This window comes from Phoxinus phoxinus (assembly GCF_949152265.1).
Source record: "Phoxinus phoxinus genome assembly, chromosome: 7".
Classification (NCBI taxonomy): domain Eukaryota; kingdom Metazoa; phylum Chordata; class Actinopteri; order Cypriniformes; family Leuciscidae; genus Phoxinus; species Phoxinus phoxinus.
This window is the reverse complement of record NC_136882.1, coordinates 40,637,796-40,655,032: the sequence shown is the minus strand read 5'-3', so window position 1 is coordinate 40,655,032 and position 17,237 is coordinate 40,637,796. Positions and strand designations below refer to the sequence as shown.

General features: G+C 42.4%; 1 protein-coding gene across 3 annotated transcripts in view; it reads left to right on the top strand.

Moving 5' to 3' along the window:
- Positions 1–17,237, top strand: part of LOC307001918 (FERM and PDZ domain-containing protein 4-like) — a 96,361-nt gene that overhangs the window by 7,532 nt on the left and 71,592 nt on the right. The window contains exon 1 of one of the 3 annotated variants that reach the window (XM_079618993.1): positions 2,883–3,305. The exons of the other annotated variants lie outside the window; for them this stretch is intronic. Within the exon in view, the coding sequence (XP_079475119.1) occupies positions 3,277–3,305 (29 nt within the window). The 5' untranslated portion in view covers positions 2,883–3,276. Of the gene's footprint in view, positions 1–2,882; positions 3,306–17,237 lie in introns of those variants that run through there. 3 annotated transcript variants of the gene reach the window in all.

Sequence of the window (17,237 nt, the reverse complement as noted above, 5' to 3'; positions counted from 1 at the left end):
GTGTGTGTGTGTGTGTGTGTGTGTGTTTCCATGAACAGATGCAGCATCTCATGCATTATTTCATACACATAAAAGCTTGATTTGCACATGCAGAGTTTTCCTCATCGCTGTCAGATTAATGTGAGCTTGAATATATCTGGAATATATAAATATATGCAAAAATGATAAAAACATATCCTGACTGGAGTGACATGTGACTTAGTTTTTTATTTAGTGTATTTATCCTTGCATTGACTTCAAAGACAATGATTATAAATATATTATAACTGAGTGTATTTTCTCAACTAATTTTCGTTAATGAGAAATTCGCAAAATAATCACAAAGAAGCAAAAAGTTGTTATGCAGACAGACCACTGTACAGTCAGTGTAGAATTCATATCTTCACCATTTATTCAAATATTATTATAGATATTGTAGTCATATTGCGTATTTGTGCTTGGATATGATTGTTTTATCAGTGATAATAACGCTATGAAACATGAAAAATTGTGCAACATCATTTTTGTCCAGGCAGAGAAATTATGAACACATGCAAAAATAAGAGAGAACCGAACAAATATTAATAACTAATTATGTTGTCAATGTTTGCTTTTTCCTCTCAAATTTTTGTTTCAATGCATTATTATTTAATTTTTTTGCGTACTTGCGTACTAAAATAAAACCTGTAGCTGTAGTGTTTTTGCCACATCCATAACCCGACTTTAGTGTTTTGTTCTTCACTCATATTTAAAATATTCACAACATATAAAATATTTCCCACATTGTTTCTGCAAGTGGAAATGAAGCTTTCCCTCAGCGCACACTGGATACTGTGGCGAACACACACTGGGAGTGCAGTATTCACTGGTGCGTTGTGACACTGGGTTATTATGTAACGTTCCCTCAATGACTTTCTGATTATGAACTCTGATTCTGGTTCAGATTAATAATGAAGTCTGATGTTCCTCACAGAAGCTCATGGGCTTCGTAATGTCTGCAATTTGTTTAATGGTTTGTTGCATAATTGTGAAATTATGCAAGAAAAAATTCAGATTGAGTTTGACGGTAAAGTATGAATGCTAGAAAAACACTTTCGGATGAGTTTAGCGAATACAGCGAATCAAGCGTTTCCCAAAAACTGACTCGTTTATTGGAGAAATCAACAGTTCTCGAGACAAGACTAGACGATACAGTATTACTGTGCTTTACAGAACGGCAAATTATAGTTATTTGTGTTATATTTTAATGTTTTATTGTTTGTGTAGCACTATGGACAGCATTGTTGTATTAGTATGTGCTTTATAAATAAGAACTGCAGCACATAAGTGAATGGGAAACTCATTTTGTGTGTATCCATTTGCTCAAATAGCAAAAGAAAAAATCAACATTAGTGTTTCCACGATGCATTAACTATTTATTATTATTATTTGATGCCATGGTAATATAACAGTGTTGTACATTTTAAAACACTGCAGAAACATGACAACTGTTCACGTCCTGGACTTAGGCTATTAGTTATTATGGCAACACTATTGCCAAACCGAATCTGGTACCGATCAGATCTATCGGAAAATTCCGAGTTTACATGTTGTAATTATGAGTTCTATGAGGACGTGAACGCGTTTACAAGTCTGAGTAGCGTGAACGCTCATTGTTTTCAAAAAGGTTTCCCACGAACACTCCTCTCGCCTGCTATACACGGGTTTCTGTGCAACGTCATCACACAGATGCGCGCGCATCTAAGAGGCAGAAAGCAACAGTCTTTACTGCTATATCTAGCAGAAGCAGAGATGACGCGGAGCTGTTGTGCTGTAAACTAACCTAAATGCATAGGGTATGTCAGGTTTTTATGATTCGCAAACTTAGTTGGACAATTTCATTCTAGTCAACTAACTAACGTTTTACATAATGTTATATTAATATGCAAATGAAACACAAGCAAACAGATCCAACTCTGAAATTGCAGTTTATTATTGAGTCAACAAGAATTTACAAACAATGTGAAATCTACGTTAATTACAATGTTCTTTTACAGAACTCGGCATAACATATAGCGGTCTTGCCTCTTGGATGCGCGCGCATCCGGTATTGTTTGTATACAAGAAACCTGTGTATTGGTCTCACTCACAGATAACCCCGCCCCCAAACGTACGCCATTGGTTAAGCCCGTTTTTTGTATCTTTTTACGTTCGTGTCCTATGGAAGTCGAGCTTCCCGCTCGCGCAGTGCATTTTGGGATTGACAGGGGACCGGAAAAGGCGTTGAGAGCGTCAAAAAGGTTCTCGACTTTATGCAAATATCAGGCGAAAAACGCGGTCGGCAGCCAATCGCTGTGAGGTTTGGGCTGTGACGTCTGTCCTGAGAGTTGATGAATATGCAGATTGTGCCGGAGTTTAGGCTATGCTGGATTTAGTGCGTGAATCATTTTGTTTACAAATTAGACGCTTTGCAGTTGTTAGCCTATATTGGCTACATTTTAAACATTTCCGTTTGGATGTGTTCATTGTGATTATACTGTCTGCTGGGTTTATAAAAGTTTGTAACATTGACAGGATATCTTTACCTGGGGCATTTGGAAACACAGCTTGTCTATTTCCAAACGTGATCGCGTGCATTTCTGATGATTACATTGTCCGTGTGTAAAACAACAACAACACAAACACACTCTCGCAACCGACACACCCCACAGCGACGCGTTATAGCGTGCGAGCGGAGTTTAGTGGACACGCGCCGTAACACAGAACGCGCGCGCACAGTCACAGGTGTGTGTTCATCAACCCAAACCATCTCTCTCTCTCTCTCTCTCTCTCTCTCTCTCTCTCTCTCTCTCTCTCTCTTCATCTCCGATAATCCTCCTCCTCCTCTTTTTCACGGAACGGCCACGCGCTTCTCGGTTCTCCTCAGTCTCGCGCTAGTGATGACGCGACCTCTGCACGCGCACGAGCACATATTCATTAACCGTGGCCATGTGAGATTTAGATGGAGGTCCATCAGCTGAGATCTTCGTGCTCAACACCCGCTCTGTTTTACACTCCTGTCCACGCGATCCCGCGCGTTATCATCCGCGCTTCCTCGTCTCGCGCGCTGTTGCCACCGCGATGGGGAATTAACTAAAGTTGTGCGAGGGCATCAGGAGATGTGGAGGATGTAATCTGAGGGAAAAGCGGATCGCGTTTCAGTCCTGCAGGAGAAGATGAAGATGAAGATCCCACAGGACCTGCTATCAATCGCTCATTTCTGAACCCTTTCCACCGAGACGCTTGAGGATGAAACCGGAGTGAGTTCGGATCCATGTCATGATGGACGTGTTCGGTTTCGTGAGGAGGTGAGTCTGCAGGCATCGCGCGGATATTCACTGTCTTTACATCGTTATTATTATTATATCATCGCATTGACTTCTTGCTATGCCTGCGTTTTAATCGCGTGTTCGCCTGGATTATGAATATGCATAAGGATGATGATGATGTCACGGGAGCTGATGATAACGCATCTGTCGCATCTTCTCATTCATTCAGTCCCGATGCCTCAAAACATCACAATATCATTACAGTTCGAGCCGCTGTCTCTCAGTACCAGAGGACATTAAACATGGAACCTTTAGACACAGCGAATCAGTGCGACCGATACGGGCTTGTCAACCGATATACTGTTCAATTTTATATTATAATATATTATCGTAACGTGTTCAACATGCTGTTCTGTTACAAATAAAGTACAACATTAACATTAAATGCATCCTTATTTGTAACAGCTACATTAGCCTATATTATAGCATGTACACACACACACACACACACACACACACACACACACACACACACACACACACACACGCACACACACAAGTGTATATAGATAATTTAAGATACTGCATTTAGAGATTTAGAGTAAGTAGCTTACTATGTAAAAATAAAATAAAAAAAATCAGTATTTTTAAATCTGAAATTAGTGCATTATAAATGTTCAATGGTATCAGACTATATTGATGACACACAGGGCTATTGTGTAAATCAATAATAAAGTCATAAAAAATAATAGCACTCATATCACATAAAATGTCAAACTGTGGACACGTGATCCTGATGTATTGCTACAGAGAATCGCTTCATTTCACTGAGACGTTTAAGACATCTTGCAACTATATATATGTATGCATGCATGTCATTTATTGCATAAATTAGCATTAATGTCTGTAGCTACATCTTTTGGCCTGTGGTTATATTAAATATGATTATAATAACCACCGTATTCTGCATGATCAAACTCATATATGTTGATCGCTGGAGAATGGCGCTTGTGGTTTAGTTCGTGTCCCTCATATATAAGCCGGACGTTAAGCTCATTTCATCCCCGTGACTCTAAACTCTAGAACCTATTTGGCTTGTTTGATTTTTCTTGATTTTATCCCGACTAATCCTCCTAAAGGATTGGCCTCTGGATCCCCGCGGCATCGTCGCCTCGTCCAATGTTTATTCTGCACAATAATCATCCAGATTATACATCTGTGGAACAGCTCTTCATTTCATCTGGCAGCTTTATGCATGAAGAATGGGTTTGTTCTGTGTGAACGGGAGGATCGAGGCCTTCAGGACTTCCCAGTGTTCCCAGTGTTGTTCCCGGTGTTGTTCCCGGTGTTGTTCCCGGTGTTGTTCCCGGTGTTGTTCCCAGTGTTGTTCCCAGTGTTGTTCCCGGTGTTGTTCCCAGTGTTGTTTCCAGTGTTGTTCCCAGTGTTGTTCCCGGTGTTGTTCCCAGTGTTGTTTCCAGTGTTGTTCCCGGTGTTGTTCCCGGTGTTGTTCCCAGTGTTGTTCCCGGTGTTGTTCCCAGTGTTGTTCCCAGTGTTGTTCCCGGTGTTGTTCCCAGTGTTGTTTCCAGTGTTGTTCCCAGTGCGGTTCCCAGTGTTCCCGGTGTTGTTCCCAGTGCTGTTCCCATTGTTGTTCCCAGTGCTGTTCCCAGTGTTGTTCCCAGTGTTCCTAGTGTTGTTCCCAGTGTTGTTCCCAGTGTTCCCAGTGTTGTTCCCAGTGTTTCCGGTGTTGTTCCCAGTGCTGTTCCCAGTGTTGTTCCCAGTGTTCCCAGTGCTGTTCCCAGTGTTCCTAGTGTTGTTCCCAGTATTCCCGGTGCTGTTCCCAGTGTTGTTTACAGTGTTGTTCCCGGTGCTGTTCCCAGTGCGGTTCCCAGTGTTGTTCCTAGTGCGGTTCCCAGTGTTGTTCCCAGTGCTGTTCCCAGTGCTTTTCCCAATGTTGTTCCCAGTGCTTTTCCCAATGTTGTTCCCAGTGCTATTCCCAGTGTTCTTCCCAGTGCTATTGTTCCCAGTGTTGTTCCCAGTTCTATTCCCGGTGCTGTTCCCAGTTCTGATCCCAGTGCTGTTCCTAATACTGTTCCCAATGCTGTTCCCAGTGTTGTTCCCAGTGTTCTTCCCAGTGCTATTGTTCCCAGTGCTGTTCCCAGTTCTATTCCCGGTGCTGTTCGTAGTACTATTCCCAGTGCTGTCCCCAGTGCTGTTCCCAGTGCTGTTCCCAGTGCTGTTCCCAGTGCTGTCCCCAGTGCTGCTCCTAGTGCTGCTCCCAGTGCTGTTCCCAATGCTGCTCCCAATGCTGTTCCCAGTGCTGTTTTCCACTGTTGTTCTGAGTGCTGTTCCCAGTGTTTTTCCCAGTGCTGTTCCCAGTGCTGTTCCCAGTGCTGTTCCCAGTGCGGTTCCCAGTGCGGTTCCCAGTGTTGTTCCCAGTGCTGTTCCCAGTGTTCCTAGTGCTGTTCCCTGTGTTCCCAGTGCGGTTCCCAGTGTTGTTCCCAGTGCTGTTCCCAGTGTTCCTAGTGCTGTTCCCTGTGTTCCCAGTGCTGTTCCCAGTGTTGTTCCCAGTGCTGTTCCCAGTGCTGTTTTCCACTGTTGTTCCCAATGCTGTTCCCAGTGTTGTTCCCAGTGCAATTCCCAGTTTTCCCAGTGCTGTTCCCAGTTTTCCCAGTGTTGTTCAGTATTCCCAGTGCTGTTCCCAGTTTCCCCAGTGTTGTTCCCAGTGCTGTTCCCATTGTTGTTCCCAGTGTTTCTAGTGCTATTCCCAGTGTTCGCAGTGCTGTTGGGATTGCAAGTCTTTTGTGATGCTTGGAATGAGAAAGATTTTATGTCGATGTTGAAACGTTTTACAAAATCTTCAAATTCTGCAAAGCTCTTTCATGATTGTCTTAATCACCAGCATCTGCACAGATGAACTGTTTCATTATTTACTCTCCAAAACACACAATTATGTTCTTTATTTTCCTTAACATGAGAAATATTGACACTTCTGACTCCATACTTCTCGCGATCATGACTCCTAAAAGCAGCCGTACTGGGTCTCATGGTCATGGAAAACATTCACATGTAAAAATCCCGTCGGGCTGCAGGATTTGGGGAAGAAGTAAATGGGATAACAACACCTTTTTTATTTTTATTGTATTTTGATTAATTGTGAAGCCTTATTTTCAAGCTTGGAATAAAGCTGTCATCCGTAAGACTGAAGAAATAATGTTGGTCTCTGTTTTGACATGCATGGTCACTATGAATTAGTGCACGTGTTCTGAATCTGAATCATGAACGTCTGGAACATGTTATGCTTGAATAATGACAAAATTGTCTTGTAATGTTAGTTGTCGTGATCTTTTTGAAGCAATAACTCGTTCTTTATAAACCGTAATCCGCTGCATTCTTAATCTCCTGAAAACAATAGCTCTCGCAGAAGGAAAATATTGGACTTGAGGGATTAAATTAACATAATGATCTAAATTAATTAAGTTGATCAAATGTCACTGAAGGGCAAAAGCTTGATTGGGAAACGCGGTGTAAAGCTTCCGTCAGTGGATATGGCCGATGTGCACTGTGAATATGTGGACTTTGGAAAGATAGGCTGAAGGTTAAAGAGCGCTTCATCTTATTTATAAGACAGTGTATGAAAAGAAGCACTTTGGAGAGTTATGAAAGCATCATCTTTAATTCATGCATCTCTTCGCTGCTGGAGAGAACTCGCTGGAAAGATGATGCCTAAAATAATTAAAGTGCGCATGAATCCTGTTTCCATGTGGAGGAACGGCCTTGAACGAGGACTAAAGATGCATGTCAGAGGATTATGAAGGATAAATGATTATTTACTCAACGAGTCTCCTAAAAACCCCTAAACAACTGATTTTACTGAACATGAGGAAGTCCTATTGCTTTAGCGAAGCAGCGTGTCAATGTCACTCGTGATCTACATCTATTACGCTTTAAATAATAATGTTTCGTGAAGAGTTAGTTTACATGTGCGTCAGCTTCGCTTCAAAAATGTTCATCCAAAAATGTGAGTTTTGTCATCCTCATGTTGTTCTAAACTGATGTTTTAGTCATTATTCACTGATAATCTTGCCAAAGATATTGTATTGACTTAAGAATTAATTATGATGCTTTCATGGCGTTTTTGTGTGTGTGTCATTTGTAGAGAATTGGCACTATATGAATCAGTGTTGAACTACTTGTTGTAGTTTCAGTGAAGGTGTTGTTGTAGTTTCAGTGAAGGTGTTGTTGTAGTTTCAGTGAAGGTGTTGATGTAGTTTCAGTGAAGGTGTTGTTGTAGTTTCAGTGAAGGTGTTGCTGTAGTTTCAGTGAAGGTGTTGTAGTTTCAGTGAAGGTGTTGCTGTAGTTTCAGTGAAGGTGTTGCTGTAGTTTCAGTGAAGGTGTTGTTGTAGTTTCAGTGAAGGTGTTGCTGTAGTTTCAGTGAAGGTGTTGATGTAGTTTCAGTGAAGGTGTTGTAGTTTCAGTGAAGGTGTTGTTGTAGTTTCAGTGAAGGTGTTGTTGTAGTTTCAGTGAAGGTGTTGCTGTAGTTTCAGTGAAGGTGTTGCTGTAGTTTCAGTGAAGGTGTTGCTGTAGTTTCAGTGAAGGTGTTGTTGTAGTTTCAGTGAAGGTGTTGCTGTAGTTTCAGTGAAGGTGTTGCTGTAGTTTCAGTGAAGGTGTTATAGTAGTTTCAGTGAAGGTGTTGTTGTAGTTTCAGTGAAGGTGTTGCTGTAGTTTCAGTGAAGGTGTTGCTGTAGTTTCAGTGAAGGTGTTGTTGTAGTTTCAGTGAAGGTGTTGCTGTAGTTTCAGTGAAGGTGTTGTTGTAGTTTCAGTGAAGGTGTTGCTGTAGTTTCAGTGAAGGTGTTGCTGTAGTTTCAGTGAAGGTGTTGTTGTAGTTTCAGTGAAGGTGTTGTTGTAGTTTCAGTGAAGGTGTTGCTGTAGTTTCAGTGAAGGTGTTGCTGTAGTTTCAGTGAAGGTGTTGTTGTAGTTTCAGTGAAGGTGTTGCTGTAGTTTCAGTGAAGGTGTTGATGTAGTTTCAGTGAAGGTGTTGTAGTTTCAGTGAAGGTGTTGTTGTAGTTTCAGTGAAGGTGTTGTTGTAGTTTCAGTGAAGGTGTTGCTGTAGTTTCAGTGAAGGTGTTGCTGTAGTTTCAGTGAAGGTGTTGCTGTAGTTTCAGTGAAGGTGTTGTTGTAGTTTCAGTGAAGGTGTTGCTGTAGTTTCAGTGAAGGTGTTGCTGTAGTTTCAGTGAAGGTGTTATAGTAGTTTCAGTGAAGGTGTTGCTGTAGTTTCAGTGAAGGTGTTGCTGTAGTTTCAGTGAAGGTGTTGCTGTAGTTTCAGTGAAGGTGTTGTTGTAGTTTCAGTGAAGGTGTTGTTGTAGTTTCAGTGAAGGTGTTGCTGTAGTTTCAGTGAAGGTGTTGCTGTAGTTTCAGTGAAGGTGTTGCTGTAGTTTCAGTGAAGGTGTTGTTGTAGTTTCAGTGAAGGTGTTGTTGTAGTTTCAGTGAAGGTGTTGCTGTAGTTTCAGTGAAGGTGTTGTTGTAGTTTCAGTGAAGGTGTTGCTGTAGTTTCAGTGAAGGTGTTGCTGTAGTTTCAGTGAGGGTGTTGTTGTAGTTTCAGTGAAGGTGTTGTTGTAGTTTCAGTGAAGGTGTTGCTGTAGTTTCAGTGAAGGTGTTGCTGTAGTTTCAGTGAAGGTGTTGTTGTAGTTTCAGTGAAGGTGTTGTTGTAGTTTCAGTGAAGGTGTTGCTGTAGTTTCAGTGAAGGTGTTGCTGTAGTTTCAGTGAAGGTGTTGTTGTAGTTTCAGTGAAGGTGTTGTAGTTTCAGTGAAGGTGTTGTTGTAGTTTCAGTGAAGGTGTTGCTGTAGTTTCAGTGAAGGTGTTGCTGTAGTTTCAGTGAAGGTGTTGCTGTAGTTTCAGTGAAGGTGTTGCTGTAGTTTCAGTGAAGGTGTTGCTGTAGTTTCAGTGAAGGTGTTGATGTAGTTTCAGTGAAGGTGTTGCTGTAGTTTCAGTGAAGGTGTTGCTGTAGTTTCAGTGAAGGTCTGATGAGGGCAGTGATGATCTCAGTTATTAATGCCCAGATGCCATTTAAACGGCTTTATTTTGCTCTGGCCTCAAACAATTACAATCATGACTACAATTATAATTATAGCATTTATCATTTTCATCAGTGCAAATGCTTTTTTTCTGTGAGATTTGTGCAAATGAAAATTAGCAATTGCATCACCTTTTTGTGTGCTTTACAGCACTGTACAAATATTCTGCATTAAAATCTCATTTAAAAAAATAAAATAAAAAAATAAGACTACATTTAGCTCAAAACTGGAGCCTATTTTTAGCACAATTAAAATGACAATATAGAGAATCAACACAGAGATTAATGATAATTGAAAAAAACTGATAGGAAAATTCCCAAATGCTGGAAAATAATGAGAATTAAGGGAGAAAATGTGGTTAAGAAAATGTGCAAATTATAACTATGCATTTTTTCTGTTGAATTTGGTGACCTAAACACGTTCTTGGCAGGTTTCAAGCGATTCTTTCATCCGTGCTGAACTCTAAGAAAGCTCAGGTTTTGAAGTAGTGTGTGTTGGTCAGTCTATCCGGCCGGTCAGTTATTACTGCATGCATGCGTTTCTGCTGCGTGTGGTTTTTCCATGCGACCTGCTCTTTAAACACGCTCATTGTTCACACAGAAGGTACAGCGTGTGCCAGACACAGAGTGATGCACGTGCAGAATATTCATGAGCTCGGGTAGAAGCGCTCAGATTTTAAATATTTCTCACCACAACATTACAAGTACTCAACATAGACACAAATTCTTAGCTAGAGCTTTTCAAGTTGTGTTGCATAATTTGCTCTTCGGCATACACTACATTTCAAAAGTTTGAGTTCGGTAAGATTTGTTAATGTTTCTGAAGATTGTGAAGTTGAAGTTCTGAAGATCTGTGAATGTTTTGCCTCACATTTATTTGATCAAAAATGCAGGAAAAATTGTGAAATATTATATCAATGTAAATCAGCTGTTAGTATTAGTAAAGTATAGATTATTCCTGTGATCAAAGCTGAATTTATCTGATCAAAAATACAGTAAAAATGTTAAAATATTAATACAATTTAAAAATGCTGTTTTCTATGTGAATATATGTGAGTAAAGTGTAATTTATTCCTGTGATCAAAGCTGAGTTTATCATCATTACTCCAGTCTTCAGGTTTTATTGATTCATATGAATGAACAATAAAGGCATTTATTAATCTTAATGTTAATTTCAGCATTTACTAATACATTATTAAATCAAAAGTTGTATCTGTTAATTTTATGTAATGGACTAACATGAACTAACAATGAACAGTTATATTATTATTATTATTATTAACTAGAAACAAAGATGAATAAATACTGTAACTAGGGCTGCGCGATATGACCAAAATCTCATATCCCGATAACGATATACATCACGATATAGGACCTTTTCTGTAAATTCAATCAATTAATAGTTTATATATATATATAAACACTGTAAAAAAAAAATTGGTTCAAATTAAAAAAGCAAGTTACCTTGTTGCCTTAAACTTTTGAGTTCATTTTAATTAATTTGAGTTAATACAATGAAGAATAATGTTTAATAAACAGAAACTCAAAATAGTGTGTTATCTTCACACTTACGGGTATCGAAGTTGATTTGACAAAAGATAAAAAGTTGTGATAACAAATCATGAAAATATTTGTTTACAGTGTATACCACACGGAAAATACTTTCTTTTAGTATATCAACTAAAATAATTTGATATATATATATATTGAGTATACTAAGTATATGCTCAAAAATATATATTTTTTTCTCCCTTTATTTAGAACTTCTGGGCAAATGTTTGATTAAGAATGTAGAAATATAAAATATGAATGACATATTAAAACACTTTTCAAAAACAACTGATTACAGGCTCAACATAAAATATTGCTATATAAAATGCCAAATGTAAACATTGTACTTTCAAGTTTAAAATGCAGATCAGGGCTCCGAACCGGTTCAACGAACACAAACAAACCAACGAAATGTTCAACATCACATTTAATTGTTCTGAACTGACATTGAAATGGCCATTAACCGGTTAATAATGTAATAATGTAAAATTTTATTGTTATGTTAAATATTTTGATTTGCTAATAACAAATGTATTGCTCATTGTTAGTTCATATTAATAATGCTAAGTTGTTAAGTAATGGAACCTTATTGTAAAGTGTTACCAATAAACTTAATATTTGGTTGTTGGCTAATTAAAACTTTAATATCAGATTTGGTGTTTTAGTAAAAACTTTAGGGGTCCAAATGATCATTTTATGAAAACAAAAAGGTGTAAAAAGGCCCGGTCTCCGTCCCGCAGAAGAAAGAACAACAATGGTCCAGGTTTGAAGCATGAGGATGAGTAAATGACAGATACGTGTAACTATGGTAACTCCAGAAGTAATGAAGCTTCTGTATTTCCTGTATTGCTGTGAGCGGCTCTGCCTCGGCTTCAGCTCCGGTGTAATATCTGTGTGTGAGACGCTCATCAGCAGCTGTGTGTGTGTTATTGCCCCGTCATTAGCAGTGGTGTTTCCCAGCTGCTCCGGCGACGCTCGGGATTCGGGACTCGGTGTTTCGGAGCGCGTTAATGACGGCCGGCAGCACATCTCTGTCAGGGGCCGTGTGAAGAGCCTCCATTACTGATGATATCAAGATGCCACACTTACTCCGTGTTTTACTGCTCACACATCTGAAGATTCTTAAATCAAGACTGTTTTATTACTGTGTTCAACAGTGCAGGATTGCAGTGTTCATGTAAAGTGCACTATTATGCTAGTTTACACGCATCCGAGGTAAAAGAACACACTAATGTCCTCATCAGCCGCTTCCTCTCAGTGTGTGACACGCTTCCATCAGAGATCCAGTCTCTCTAAACCCCGCCTCTCTGAGAGCTGCTCTGCTGTGATTGGTCAGATGACCCTGTCTGCTCTGATTGGCCTACTCTTCTGTGATTGGTCTACTCTGCTGTGATTGGTCAGATGATCCAGTCTGCTGTGATTGGTCTACTCTGCTGTGATTGGTCAGATGACCTAGTCTGCTGTGATTGGTCAGATGACCCACTCTGCTGTGATTGGCCTACTCTTCTGTGATTGGTCTACTCTGCTGTGATTGGTCTACTCTGCTGTGATTGGTCTACTCTCCTGTGATTGGTCAGATGATCCAGTCTGCTGTGATTGGTCTACTCTCCTGTGATTGGTCAGATGATCCAGTCTGCTGTGATTGGCCTACTCTGCTGTGATTGGTCTACTCTCCTGTGATTGGTCAGATGATCCAGTCTGCTGTGATTGGTCTACTCTGCTGTGATTGGTCAGATGACCTAGTCTGCTGTGATTGGTCAGATGACCCACTCTGCTGTGATTGGCCTACTCTGATGTGATTGGTCTACTCTGCTGTGATTGGCCTACTCTGCTGTGATTGGTCTACTCTCCTGTGATTGGTCAGATGATCCAGTTTGCTGTGATTGGCCTACTCTGCTGTGATTGGTCTACTCTGCTGTGATTGGTCAGATGATCCAGTCTGCTGTGATTGACCCACTCTGCTGTGATTGGTCAGATGACCCACTCTGCTGTGATTGGTCTACTCTGCTGTGATTGGCCTACTCTGCTGTGATTGGCCTACTCTGCTGTGATTGGTCAGATGACCCACTCTGCTGTGATTGGTCAGATGATCCAGTCTGCTGTGATTGGGCTACTCTGCTGTGATTGGTCAGATGACCTAGTCTGTTGTGATTGGTCAGAAGACCCAGTCTGTTGTGATTGGTCAGATGACCCACTCTGCTGTGATTGGTCTACTCTGCTGTGATTAGCCTACTCTGCTGTGATTGGTCAGATGACCCACTCTGCTGTGATTGGTCAGAAGACCCACTCTGCTGTGATTGGTCAGAAGACCCAGTCTGTTGTGATTGGTCAGATGACCCACTCTGCTGTGATTGGTCTACTCTGCTGTGATTGGCCTACTCTGCTGTGATTGGTCAGATGACCCACTCTGCTGTGATTGGTCAGAAGACCCACTCTGCTGTGATTGGTCAGATGACCCACTCTGCTGTGATTGGTCTACTCTCCTGTGATTGGTCAGATGATCCAGTCTGCTGTGATTGGCCTACTCTGCTGTGATTGGTCAGATGACCTAGTCTGTTATGATTGGTCAGAAGACCCAGTCTGCTGTGATTGGTCTACTCTGCTGTGATTGGTCTACTCTGCTGTGATTGGTCAGATGACCTAGTCTGCTGTGATTGGTCAGATGACCCAGTCTGCTGTGATTGGTCAGATGACCTACTCTGCTGTGATTGGCCTACTCTGCTGTGATTGGTCTACTCTGCTGTGATTGGCCTACTCTGCTGTGATTGGTCTACTCTCCTGTGATTGGTCAGATGATCCAGTTTGCTGTGATTGGCCTACTCTGCTGTGATTGGTCTACTCTGCTGTGATTGGCCTACTCTGCTGTGATTGGTCTACTCTCCTGTGATTGGTCAGATGATCCAGTTTGCTGTGATTGGCCTACTCTGCTGTGATTGGTCTACTCTCCTGTGATTGGTCAGATGATCCAGTTTGCTGTGATTGGCCTACCCTGCTGTGATGGTCAGATGACCCAGTCTGCTGTGATTGGTCAGATGTCCCACTCTGCTGTGATTGGTCTACTCTGCTGTGATTGGCCTACTCTGCTGTGATTGGCCTACTCTGCTGTGATTGGTCAGATGACCCACTCTGCTGTGATTGGTCAGATGATCCAGTCTGCTGTGATTGGCCTACTCTGCTGTGATTGGTTAGATGACCTAGTCTGTTGTGATTGGTCAGAAGACCCAGTCTGTTGTGATTGGTCAGATGACCCACTCTGCTGTGATTGGTCTACTCTGCTGTGATTGGCCTACTCTGCTGTGATTGGTCAGATGACCCACTCTGCTGTGATTGGTCAGAAGACCCACTCTGATGTGATTGGTCAGAAGACCCAGTCTGTTGTGATTGGTCAGATGACCCACTCTGCTGTGATTGGTCAGATGACCTAGTCTGTTGTGATTGGTCAGAAGACCCAGTCTGCTGTGATTGGCCTACTCTGCTGTGATGGTCAGATGATCCAGTCTGCTGTGATTGGCCTACTCTACTGTGATGGTCAGATGATCCAGTCTGCTGTGATTGGTCTACTCTCCTGTGATTGGTCAGATGATCCAGTCTGCTGTGATTGGCCTACTCTGCTGTGATGGTCAGATGATCCAGTCTGCTGTGATTGGCCTACTCTGCTGTGATGGTCAGATGATCCAGTCTGCTGTGATTGGCCTACTCTACTGTGATGGTCAGATGATCCAGTCTGCTGTGATTGGCCTACTCTACTGTGATGGTCAGATGATCCAGTCTGCTGTGATTGGTCTACTCTCCTGTGATTGGTCAGATGATCCAGTCTGCTGTGATTGGCCTACTCTGCTGTGATGGTCAGATGATCCAGTCTGCTGTGATTGGCCTACTCTACTGTGATGGTCAGATGATCCAGTCTGCTGTGATTGGTCTACTCTCCTGTGATTGGTCAGATGATCCAGTCTGCTGTGATTGGCCTACTCTGCTGTGATGGTCAGATGATCCAGTCTGCTGTGATTGGTCTACTCTCCTGTGATGGTCAGATGATCCAGTCTGCTGTGATTGGCCTACTCTGCTGTGATGGTCAGATGATCCAGTCTGCGGTGATTGGTCTACTCTGCTTTGATGTTCAAACGACCCAGTCTGCTGTGATTGGTCAGATGACCCAGTCTGTTGTGATTGGTCAGAATGCAAACGCTCATGATCATATCTGAATCTCAGCTCTTGATCACAGTGATAGGAACAGTAACGATGGCGTGGGTTTTACCGTCTCGATCTCAGAAAACAGCGTCTTCTCGACATGAACAACACGTACCGAACTCTTCCAGTCTCAGATACACTACAGTTTGAGGGCGGAGCTAAGAGACGCTGTTCAGCCAATCAAGACCAGAGGCGGGATTATGCTAATATACAACTCCAGTGTTTGAGGGCGGGACTAAGAGACGCTGTTCAGCCAATCAAGACCAGAGGCGGAATTATGCTAATATACAACTCCAGTGTTTGAGGGCGGGGCTAAGAGACGCTGTTCAGCCAATCAAGATCAGAGGCGGGATTATGCTAATATACAACTCCAGTGTTTGAGGGCGGAGCTAAGAGACGCTGTTCAGCCAATCAACACCAGAGGCGGGATTATGCTAATATACAACTCCAGTGTTTGAGGGCGGGGCTAAGAGACGCTGTGCAGCCAATCAACACCAGAGGCGGGATTATGCTAATATACAACTCCAGTGTTTGAGGGCGGGGCTAAGAGACGCTGTTCAGCCAATCAACACCAGAGGCGGGATTATGCTAATATACAACTCCAGTGTTTGAGGGCGGGGCTAAGAGACGCTGTTCAGCCAATCAAGACCAGAGGCGGAATTATGCTAATATACAACTCCAGTGTTTGAGGGCGGGGCTAAGAGACGCTGTTCAGCCAATCAACACCAGAGGCTGGATTATGCTAATATACAACTCCAGTGTTTGAGGGCGGAGCTAAGAGACGCTGTTCAGCCAATCAAGACCAGAGGCGGGATTATGCTAATATACAACTCCAGTGTTTGATGGCGGAGCTAAGAGACGCTGTTCAGCCAATCAAGACCAGAGGCGGGATTATGCTAATATACAACTCCAGTGTTTGACGGCGGAGCTAAGAGACGCTGTTTAGCCAATCAAGACCAGAGGCGGAATTATGCTAATATACAACTCCAGTGTTTGAGGGCGGAGCTAAGAGACGCTGTTCAGCCAATCAAGACCAGAGGCGGGATTATGGTAATAAACAACTCCAGTGTTTGAGGGCGGGGCTAAGAGACGCTGTTCAGCCAATCAACACCAGAGGCGGGATTATGCTAATATACAACTCCAGTGTTTGAGGGCGGGGCTAAGAGACGCTGTTCAGCCAATCAAGACCAGAGGCGGAATTATGCTAATATACAACTCCAGTGTTTGAGGGCGGGGCTAAGAGACGCTGTTCAGCCAATCAACACCAGAGGCTGGATTATGCTAATATACAACTCCAGTGTTTGAGGGCGGAGCTAAGAGACGCTGTTCAGCCAATCAAGACCAGAGGCGGGATTATGCTAATATACAACTCCAGTGTTTGATGGCGGAGCTAAGAGACGCTGTTCAGCCAATCAAGACCAGAGGCGGGATTATGCTAATATACAACTCCAGTGTTTGACGGCGGAGCTAAGAGACGCTGTTCAGCCAATCAAGACCAGAGGCGGGATTATGCTAATATACAACTCCAGTGTTTGATGGCGGAGCTAAGAGACGCTGTTCAGCCAATCAAGACCAGAGGCGGGATTATGCTAATATACAACTCCAGTGTTTGACGGCGGAGCTAAGAGACGCTGTTTAGCCAATCAAGACCAGAGGCGGAATTATGCTAATATACAACTCCAGTGTTTGAGGGCGGAGCTAAGAGACGCTGTTCAGCCAATCAAGACCAGAGGCGGGATTATGGTAATAAACAACTCCAGTGTTTGAGGGCGGAGCTAAGAGACGCTGTTCAGCCAATCAACACCAGAGGCTGGATTATGCTAATATACAACTCCAGTGTTTGAGGGCGGGGCTAAGAGACGCTGTTCAGCCAATCAACACCAGAGGCTGGATTATGCTAATATACAACTCCAGTGTTTGAGGGCGGAGCTAAGAGACGCTGTTCAGCCAATCAAGACCAGAGGCGGGATTATGCTAATATACAACTCCAGTGTTTGATGGCGGAGCTAAGAGACGCTGTTCAGCCAATCAAGACCAGAGGCGGGATTATGCTAATATACAACTCCAGTGTTTGACGGCGGAGCTAAGAGACGCTGTTCAGCCAATCAAGACCAGAGGCGGGATTATGCTAATATACAACTCCAGTGTTTGATGGCGGAGCT